Here is an 11,071-nt window from a genome sequence, read left to right as displayed (position 1 = left end):
TGATGTAAATAATTGTCACCAAATTCGTATATGAATAACCTAATTAAAATGTGTTCCAGAGCCAATATTTCTTCGTAAGTTTGTGCAATTTCAGTGCACTGATCTGTACAATGTTGTTCAGACATTTTGGATTACTCGTGTTAACCCTCATTATGTCATCCAGTACAAATTACAAGCTGCATAAAATTTTAGATAGCACAAGTAAAATATCTGATAAAGGTGGTGGGCCCTTTACTGAAGTTATTGATAACGTACATGGTTTTAAAATCAGCACTTGTCCACACGGCATGCATTTTTGATCGGATAGAGACTTTATTTAAAAGCAGTAACTTTTTGAGTTTTTGTCTCATTGCAACAGGGACTATAAAAAGGAAACATTTTTGTAGTGAATTCTGAGCCTACTGGTAAACACAATAATGGCAGCTATGCTTGGTTTGTAAATATGTGGAAATTAGACAGCATACCATCTAAAACATTGTTCACAGAATTAAAACGCTGCAGGTCTGCCTTTGTTTTAAGGTGAAGTAGGGATACATCAAAGTAATTCAAGAAAGTATTTCCATCTACTTGGTAACCTACTCATAGTTGAAGTGAAGAGAGAGCAAGAGAAAGAGCGAAGAAGAAATAGAGAGAAGAAGAAGAAAATCACACATACAACCATCAATTGAAAACATTATGCAAAAAACAAAACATTTCAGGAAGGCAAACAAACTGAGCAGTAGTATGTCCATTTTATCTGTGCCATTCGTTTGAATTCTCTTCGGCCAGTTTGGCTTGTGGCACTAGTTCGTTCTCATGATTGCGACTGCTCCAAAAGGGAAGGAAGGACTAACCCATGCTGTAGGTAGTTGTAAACAGTTCAGCCTTTTAAGACCTCCTCTTCGCAAAAAAAGTAAAAATGTTGAATTGTTTAAAAAAAAGTAAAAACAAAAAAATTAAAAACAACAACAACAAAAATGGAAAGATCCTCCAAGCCAAACGAACGAACAGGGTAGGCCGTTATTAGGAAACGGAGGAGATGGGATTGAGAGGAGAGCCCATTTGCGTTAGTACTTTATCCAGCCACTGGAGGGGGCCGTGGAGGTGCACTTCTATCCAACAGGGGGTGCTGGTGACGTCCTGTCGATGGTACTCCGCACCCCAGCCCTGCAACACAAGGATTTACACAAGCCATTAGGCACAGCAACAAGAGACAAGTTGGAATACAATAGAATTTATTGTCATGCAAGCAAAAGATTTGTCTTTGGTCTCACTGAGAATGAGACGAAGGGTCCGCAGCAGAGCCGCAACCCCTGATATCAAGTTTCTACACATTAATAATATAAAGGCTGCATATCTATAGTCCATTTACAACTCCAATATAATACTAGCACATTTTTCTGAGTTGTCTGTAATGCAATAGAAGGGTCCTCATGACTCATGACCGCATGGCCATGACTGTTGAAGCAAGGGTGGTAAAGAAGGCAAATACCATATGTGAGGATCTCTCACACCCCTTACAGCAAGCATATGAGTTGTTGCCCTCAGGTAGGAGGTTTAGGATGCCTTCATTTAAGACAAACAGAGCCCGCCGATCATTTATACCTACTAGTATATCCATGTTAAATAAGACAACTGTAACTTAGACTGAATAGCACATTGCACTTTGGTACTGAATAACTGCACTTTACTGTGTTTAAGTTGGGTTTTTGTGTCCTATAGAGGGGGGGGGGGTGTTTGTCTATTGTGTTCTTGTTTATTGTAATGTCTTTGTAATTGTATCAGATGCACTGAAAATGGCACAGAACAATTTTCCGAAAGGACAAATAAACTATCTATCTATCCTCAGAGATTTTTAAAATGATTTTTGCTGTTATTTTTGCTGTTGTCTCAGTTATTTGGCTAATATGCATTTTGTCTATGTAATGGGCATGACTGCTAAGGAACCACCCTAAACGTTTCTTTTCAAAAAATGTGCTCACCAAGTGGTCAGTTTGATAAGACTGGCATGATAACACATGATGAGATTTGTAGTGAAATATGTCATCTATAACCCCCACACCACACACACACACACACACGCGCACACACACACACACAGACGCACGCACACACACACGCACGCACGCACACACACGCACACGCACTCGAGGACCACTCTTGCATTGCAGGCAACTCCGAAAAAAGGGGCTAAATGTGCCGAACAGTGGACTAATCTTTTCAGATCCGTCTGCTCTGAGTCTGCACCCCGCTGTAGCCTACCTTGACGAAGCTCATGCGGATGGTGCACATCTTGGTGAGCTCGTAGACGGCCTCGAAGCCGTGGTTGACGGACTGGGCCAGCAGCTGGGCGAACTCCTGGTTGTTGAAGATCTTCAGGCTACAGCCGCTGGGGATCTTGCAGACGGTGGTGGGGTGGAAGCCGTGGTGGTAGTTGCAGTTGCGGCTCTGGACAAAGATACTGGTGTCGCTCAGGCACTCGGCGTACACCTCGCCGCCCACGTAGTAGAGGTGGACACCTGGAGGAGGAGCAGGAGGAGGAGGAGAAGGAGGAGGAGGAGGAGGAGGAGGAGGAGGAGAGAGATGAGAGAAAGAGATGAAGAGAGATGAGAGAAGGAGAAGAAGAGAGAAGGAGAAGAGAGATGAGAGAAAGAAATGAAGAGAGATGAGAGAAGGAGAAGAGAGATGAGAGAAAGAGAAGAAGAGAGATGAGAGAAGGAGAAGAAGAGAGATGAGAGAAGGAGAAGAAGAGAGATGAGAGAAGGAGAAGAGAGATGAGAGAAGGAGAAGAAGAGAGATGAGAGAAGGAGAAGAGAGATGAGAGAAGGAGAAGAAGAGAGATGAGAGAAGGAGAAGAAAAAGAGAGAAGAAGAAGAGAGAAGGAGAAGAAGAAGAGAGAAGGAGAAGAAAAAGAGAGAAGGAGAAGAGGAGTTACTTTACTGAAAGCAGTTCACCTGGCCTCAAGCCTGGATGTGTCAAAACTATTTAGGGAAATCCACTCCTGTTCTAAGTCAGTTAGCAATATAGCTGGTTGACGGTAGCATTGCATTGCAATTGCTTTGTAATCAAGAAACAAGCCGACATAGTGAGAAACCAACTCTGGCTTTGGACAACAAACTACTGGGTGAAGTATAATGAAGTGTGTTGTCTTCATCAGGACCAATAATTTTAGTCTGCTACCCTTTTTGGAAATGTGATGAGATTACAACGAGAGTTGCACCGATACCGTATTGGGGCCCCGATACGGTACAAAAATGGTGGTAGCAGTAAGTACCAACAAATAGGGCACCGATACCATTTACAGATGCTCGTATGACACTTGAACGCAGCCTTGAAATTAGTTATTTAATATCAGAGGTATTTAAAAAGTATAAAAAGTTTTATTGCATTCACTTTGTACAGTATTAGTGTTTTTCCTGTTTCACAAAGGTAGGCAGCAGTCTGACAAAACCATGATGGGAAATGATTTTACATCCAAGTAGTATGCAGCTCGTCATATACAGTATACATTTCAAACAGAGTATGGTATCGGTATCGGCCAATACTGCACAGACAGGTATCGGGTATCGTATCGGGGCCAAAAAAATGGTATCGGTGCAACACTAATTACAACTCTGTGTACATTATTCCATTATTCCAACTCCTGCCCACGACCTGTGCTTATAGCCTTGCACTTCGCCGACGCCACGCCTCCTCTCAAAGTATGTTTTTGGGACTTTTTGGGCCTTTATTATGACAGGTCAGTCTAAAAGGAGACAGGAAATGAACAGGAGAGAGATATGGGGAAGGGCTGGAAAATGACTCCGTCCGGACTCGAACCGGAGTCCCCATGGGCATGCAAGCCCAAATGTGGAGACTTAGCGCGACAACAACTTTTGAGGGACATTCCGATTGCAAATGAAAAAATGACCATTGAATTGTGCATTTGCGAGATATCGAGTTAAACTTTTGTTGTCAATTACGTCTTGCAAAGTCATCACAAGGCCTCAAGCACTAGTGCGGACGGAAGTTAGAATAATGGAAAGAACCCTCTGTGTGCTCCAGTTCTTTCTGTGACCCCCATCTTTGTATAGTCGTAGCCAAGTGTTAAAAAAGTGTGAAACTGTTGTGGAGTTAAACAGGTTAACTGGAATTCTGTCACATAGTGTAATAATAATAATAATAATAATAATAAAGAGGGGAGATTAGTGCAGAGGCCTAGCCTAAGTCACGCTTGGCTCAGTTTCTTTTACTGCACTTCCAAGGTAAACAGGCCCTGTGCCTGCCTCTGGGCACGGCTCACTTCTCACCCCTACCGACATCAAGAAGCGTGACGAGTATGTGTTTGACAGAGGAGCGCTGAACCCAGACAAGCCAGTTGGTGGTGCTGCTGCTCAGGGCCGCTGCTAAGGTTTTGCAGGCCCTAAAGCATAACTGATCAGGAGGCCCCACTCATCATTACATAATAATAATTATACAGTCAGTCAATCGCAATTTAGGAGGCCCCAATTTTGGGGGCAAAAGTGGTTGAGGTCCTAAGCGCTCTGCTTACTCTGCTTATGCCTAGCGGCGGCTGCTGCTGTGTGGGTTGGTTGTTGGCGCCTTGTTAACTTTCAAAAGCAGAGATGGTCCACCCTCCAAAAATAATAAACAATACCATGAAGAAACTTTGCAGCGTTTTAATCTCATGCAGCTCTTGGCCCGAGTTTTTTGTTTATTTTTCAGAGCAAAACAAATGTTCCTCTTCTATGATATTTGCTATACTTAGCATGCATGTTAATCTCTATCTCTGCCAAAGGAAAATGGCCGTCACCTTGAGTTGCCCTTGAGGTTCCGTCCTACTTTGTGAACACTTTCACTAACACAATTAAGATCCTTGTGCAGATATGTGAGCATACAGATGTTGCAACATATTCTACGCATGTAGCTACGTTTCAGTAACTGTAATATTTGAGTGTTAACGAATGCATTGGCATGCATATTCTAAGTTAATTTTGCACAGTAGCTCACTTGAGGACAAGGTACGCAGACGTGTGCCCAAGGTGCAATATTGACATAACCACTAGGGGTCATCTTCCTCATTGGCTATCTGCCCCTAGACCAGGGGCGGGCAATTATTTTTGGCTCAAGGGCCACATTTGGTTTCATTGAGCACATTGAGCCTGCGGATGTTCGCGATCATTTATAAACAATGCATATGTTGGGTTCTCAATCATTTATAAACAATGCATATGTTGGGCTCCTTAATTATTTGTCAGGATTAAATGTAGTGCTGCACTTTGAGCTCATGCACCTTCATAAAGTTACCCATCTGGTCATCACCTTTGCCAATGTGCCTGCGGATGTCCTCAATGTTGGAGTTGCAAATGTATATGTAGGACACCTTCATTTCTTTTCAGGATTAATGTAGTGTCTCTTCGGTGCTTTCTCTGTGCTGATTCGGTTTTATTTTTTGCTGTTTCTTATGTGTATGTTCATGTGTTTTGATGTTTTATGTCTTACGAGGGACTGCAGATCTAAAGTAGCCTGAGGCTAACTCTGGTGCAATGCATGAAATTGTAACATTTATGCAATTTTAGATGGTCCTTAATAAATTGAAACTGACTGACTGACTTTCATAAGGTCTCTATCTGCATCTACACAGTCCTCCACTCCCCTGCGAATGTTCTCGGTAGTGAAGGTGGAGCAAATGTATATGTTGGACATCTTCATTTCTTTACAGGATTAATGTAGTGTCTCTTTAGGCTTCCACACCTTCGCCAATGTGCCTGCGGGGGTGTTCTCGGTGGTGGAGTTGAAAAGGTATATGAGGTATAAAGTTATATTTCTTTTCAGGATTAATGTAGTGCATCTCTTCAGTCCTCCTTACCTTTGCCAATGTGCCTGCGGGTGTTCTCGATGGTGGAGTTGCGGTTGACGTTAGAGAGCAGGCCCAGGCAGAAGCGGTTCTTGTTGTTGGAGGGGTCGGTGAAGCCGTCCACAAGCACGCTGGTGGAGGAGGCGTGGTAGGCCTCGCCCACCCGGTTGTTCAGCTCGTAGTAGACGATGGAGCACCAGTGCACAGGCTCCTCGTACTCAACTGGCTGCACGTCTGGATGAGGAGAGAAATAAAAGAATACATTACATTTTTAAAATATATAACTTCGGAGGGACTAATAGCTGTTAAGACAGGCATTTTCTGTTCAGCTCGTAATAGACAATGGAGCACCAGTGCACAGGCTCCTCGCACTCAACAGTCTGCACATCTACATCAGGGAGGAAACAAAAGACATTAAGGGGGGCAAAGCCCACGGGGACCCTGGTTCGAGTACGGCCGGGCTCATTTCCCGGCCCTGCCCCATCTCTCTCCCAATCATTTCTTGTCTACCCTCATACTGTCCATACTGACCCTCATACTGTCCTGTTATAACACCCCCCCCTCCCCCCCAAAAAAGTAAATCTTAATACTGGCAAGAAAAAAAACCCCACCTTTTCTAAGTTCTTTGTGTCTTGACAGTCATACACCACAAAGGGTTTTTAATAGTCAAAGGAGCAACGTTGAAAGAAACTGGGCTTCTTTTGGGAGCTTGAAAGTCCACAACTTGGCTTGGCTTTGACTTACATGACACCACCATGATATTCAGTTTTTGAGCTTTGAGACGTGTCCTTTGAAAACATAATTGCTTTACTGGAATATGTAAAATCTATTGCCATCATTATTAATACATAACAGCCAAGACCATCAACAATTTGGGCAATTACACTGACAAAAAAAAGATTCTGTGATATTGTTCCATCTTTTGACAATGTCAATCTCTTTGTCTTCTTCATGCCGTGACTGTTTATTTTAACATGTGTAGCAGTACAGAACCAAGTGATGGTTGATCCCGTAACCTTGTTTTACAAATACTACCGTGATTATTGTGGTATCACCGCATGGGCTTGATTTACGAGGACCGAATGGTTCACCGGGAGATTTACGACGCCAAAAAAAAGAAACAGCAGACGTAAACGCATCCCGGTCCCGCAATGCCGAACCGGGGCCAAATTTGTGGGAGATTGATGATTTTTTGAAGCAAAACACTCAGCTGTCTCCAATTAAAGAAAATGATCCTCTTAAATAGTGTAGCAATCTAATTTCGCATGGGGCAAGAGGCATTTCTCCTGTCACTGGAGCACACTTCCCCTTGCACAATGCATTACAGATGTCTGAATGGTCGTTAGCTGGCTACGCTACTCTCCACTGCACTGTTGTGCTGTGCTGCCCTCAACATGGCTGGCTGACTGCTTCCCCACGGTTAAGCACAACACTAGCCAAGAGAGAGAACAAGAGAGAGAGAACGAGAGAGAGAGAGAGAGCACTTTACTCTTCTCCATTACTTTAATGACAAAATTACTTGGGTGCCCAAGTATGCTAAATGGCAATACAGGCCAAGCACATTTGGAGAGATGAGTGGGGCGGGGGGAAACCACACACACACACACACACACACAGTCTCTCTCTCTCTCACACACACACACACACACACACACACACACACAGTCTCTCTCTCACACACACACACACACACACACACACACACACACACACACACACACACACACACACACACACACACACACACACACACACACACACACACACACACACACACACACACACACACACACACACACACGCACGCGCACACACATCTTATTTTGTTGGTTTATTTTGTGTGTGTGTAAGATGTAAGTGTGTGCTAGTGTGACAGTGCCAAGGTCAATGGCAGTGGGACTGGTATATATGGGACTGGTATAGATGGGTTCTAAATGTTTGGTTTCCCCTGGCTGCGCGACCCTGGCTGCACACAACTCAACGCCTGGGTGTTGGAAACCGCTGTCGGTCAAAAAATTAGCTCACATGGTTGGCTGCCAGTATATTGCCCCTCCTCACAACACCCAGTTTATAAACAACAACAAAAACATGTATAGATTAGGTAGCAGTACTGGTAGCCGTAGCCGTACCCGGGGCCTTACCTCCTCTGGGCATGTTCTGGGGTACCATGCTGCTGCCGGTCTCCATGGACTGGGAGCCGTCCTGGCCCATCTGTTCATCAGGGGGCATGTAGGCAGGCGGGGGTGTGTCAGCTGCTAGCAGAGAGAGAGAGAGAGAGAGAGAGAGAGAGAGAGAGAGAGAGAGAGAGAGAGAGAGAGAGAGAGAGAGAGAGAGAGAGGCATTAAAGGACAGCAGTTCAAGACTAAGACAGAGGACTAAAGCAATAAAATTAACTGGGGGAGGGGCGTGATTCTTAGAGAGAGGGAGAGAGAGAGAGAGAGACTGGGAGGATGTGTCTTTGCGGATATAGGAGGGTGGTATAGTCTGTTTGCATTGAAGGGGCTTGTTGTGTGTGTGTGTGTGTGTGTGTGTGTGTGTGTGTGTGTGTGTGTGTGTGTGGTAGAGAGCAGCGGCAGCTGCTGCAGCCAGCGAGGAGGCAAATGGTTAAAAGATCGACACCAATCCCCCTGAGCGAGGGCTTCCGATGCATCCTTAGCGGAAGCTGCACCCCACACACGCACATGCACGCGCAGAGTTTATGGAAACCTTTTAGTGTTGGGTTACGCTAATCTGCGACACCAAACACCCATCTCAGGCCCGATCCTTCAGAAGTTCGAAAATAGCCCATCCCCATCTCCATCTCTCCCTGATAGCCTTTCACAATGAAGAAAAATAGGACACTCATGTTTTCCCATTTAGATTCTTACTCCGCCTCAACCTCCATCCATCCGCCCAGGCCTCTTATATCTTGGGCAAACGGACGACTTAAGAAAGAGCAATTTACGGAGCGCGGCGCAGCAGCACCAGTGGAAAGGGGGGGAGGGCTTGTAAGGTAATGGTATTACGGAGCAGGTAATATTATTACAGCAAGAGGGATGACCCTCCGCGCGCTCCGTAACGACGCGAATTGTTAATAATTACCACCGCCGTAATCGCATCTGATGCAAGGGAATCCTTTTTCCATTTTCGGCCTGACGGGGGTAAATGACCGAGGGTCACAATTAGAGGGAACTCCCACCATCGTCCATCCCAAATAAATGGCGACCCCGCCTAGAGCCAGGCCTTGCAGCTGGAGGGCGGGGGCTGAAGTATGGGCAGATGGATGGCGTGGTGTGTTGTGTTGTGCTCTGTAACTGAAACTGTCCAGCCATACAGCCCTTAGAGGAGGGGAGAGCTGGCAGGCAGTTCGGCTGTGGACCCTGCTAAGGAGCTGTTAACACGTACATGGAGATTTGAATGTTTTAATGTTCATAGATATTTTAACGTTTAACGGTTTGGCCGCTTGTTTACACGTAAAGGGAGTTTGAATGCACATTTCAAAATATCCCATTTAGGGGAGTAAAAATGCACCTGTTACAATGGAGTGTTTATTTTTATCCATGTGTCGTATTTATGCGTTAACGCGTTAAAAAAAAAAACACATTTGAAAATATCCACATGAACGTGTAACCAGCGCATAAGCATAAGTGCACTTGCTTTCTCTCTCTATTCCCCATTGTCCCATAATGCACACCGTTCCGCCAGTGGAATGCTGTAATAACCGTTGTAAACATCTCACTACCACAGTACTACACTACACTACACTACTACAAGATTAAATAGAAGCTTTAGCAATACATCATGCCTTGGTTAAGGCAGTGCAATTATGTAAGAAAAAAAGATTATCATGATTATTTGGATCAAAATTTAAATGGCGATTATTCAACCATGCAATCTCCATGGTTAAACAAGCAATGGAAAAGCTAGGCTGGTGTAACAAAAACAAGGGACTGGATCTGGTACCTGACCTGTACTTTATGTGGTGTGTGTGCTGGGAAGGGTGGCTAGAGGGAGGGGATATGTGCAATGTTTTATGTGTATTTATGTTTTTAGAGTGTGAGTTTTTAATGGAGTGAATGTACATTCATGTTTTTATGGTGAGACGAAAGATAAATTTCATGCTTGCATGACAAATAAAGTATATATTCATTATTCATTAATTCAACAACGATAAACAACTGAATTCTGTGCAGTTATTTCAATCTCCATGGACTGGGAGATGAAATAATCAAGAACGTATATGAAGGGATGAACAAAATGAAACTGAATTTTAATAATTAAGTAAAAAGGCACTAGCATGAAGCCAAGGAGAGTCTACAGATTTATGGCCAGAAACGTCAGCTTGTCAACATGTTCTGGCTTCAAGGATACCTGAAGGCAGGTCACTGGATTACCCCCTGTGCCATCACCATTAAACTGCTATTTTATTTTATTTTGATTCATTCTGGCCAAAAACGAGATTCTTCATTAATGTTGATGAATTGTGCAGCCCTTGTCTGGGTCATTGTAACTCTGGTTACTATACACGCAGATTAAGTATGAAGCAGTGATCGAAAGGGTGTACAGTCACTATAGTACATTGGAGTGTGACATACCACCGTGAATGCCTCCATGTGACCACTGACTACAGCAGCACAAAACAGCGATCCAAAACAATGCCATCTGGCTTGATTCAGCTGGATCAATCCCATGCCCTGTCCTGTCCCGCCCTGGTCCGGTCCGATCTGATCTGAGTAGCACTATAAAACATTAGCCCTCCCCATTCCCCCACGCCTGACTGCACTTTCAGGCCAGCGGCTGCATGCATCAGCAAAAGCTGCAACGGCAGACCAGTACGGACTGGTGCGCGGGAGCCAGGGCCGGTATAATACAGTATACCCGGACATTACACTGTGGGCACTTGCTGTAATCATCGCTAGCACATTCGGTCGGGCTCACTGGGACACCCACTTCAGGGGGGTGGGGGCTTTGCTGTGCTGCTTAGCTTGCCATTTCTATTGTGGTGGAGAATAAGAGAAGGGAGGCAGCTGATTTGGTCTGCCCCATCATCATAACTTATCACGGTATCAGGACCGGCCACACCCAACCCAATAAGCCATAAGCCCCCCCAACACATTCACCCACTCACTCACCACCCTCATAGATCCTGATTACTTTTCTGGGGACTAGACTCAGTTTTGCATCTTTCTTGCCCTGGGATGTCCTTCACCTAACATAATGATCATAATAATAATAAATAAATAATAATAATAACCCATACCCACTGAACAGGTAAAC

The 11,071-nt window shown here is 44.4% G+C and overlaps 1 protein-coding gene across 3 annotated transcripts in view; it reads right to left on the bottom strand.

Annotated features, from left to right (window-relative positions):
- Positions 1–290: 290 nt before the first annotated feature.
- smad5 (SMAD family member 5) overlaps positions 291–11,071 on the bottom strand; it is a 27,469-nt gene continuing 16,688 nt past the window's right edge. For 2 of the 3 annotated variants that reach the window (XM_063190259.1, XM_063190261.1), the window contains exons 4-7: positions 7,957–8,070; positions 5,828–6,049; positions 2,242–2,498; positions 291–1,146 (exon numbers count right to left, since the gene is read on the bottom strand). In XM_063190259.1, the coding sequence (XP_063046329.1) occupies positions 1,003–1,146; positions 2,242–2,498; positions 5,828–6,049; positions 7,957–8,070 (737 nt within the window). In that variant the 3' untranslated portion in view covers positions 291–1,002. The remainder of the gene's footprint in view (positions 1,147–2,241; positions 2,499–5,827; positions 6,050–7,956; positions 8,071–11,071) is intronic. The other variant, XM_063190262.1, reaches the window with a different exon arrangement.

Source organism: Engraulis encrasicolus, chromosome 23 (genome assembly GCF_034702125.1).
Source record: "Engraulis encrasicolus isolate BLACKSEA-1 chromosome 23, IST_EnEncr_1.0, whole genome shotgun sequence".
NCBI classification, from domain to species: Eukaryota; Metazoa; Chordata; class Actinopteri; order Clupeiformes; family Engraulidae; genus Engraulis; species Engraulis encrasicolus.
This window is presented reverse-complemented; position numbering and strand designations above follow the sequence as displayed.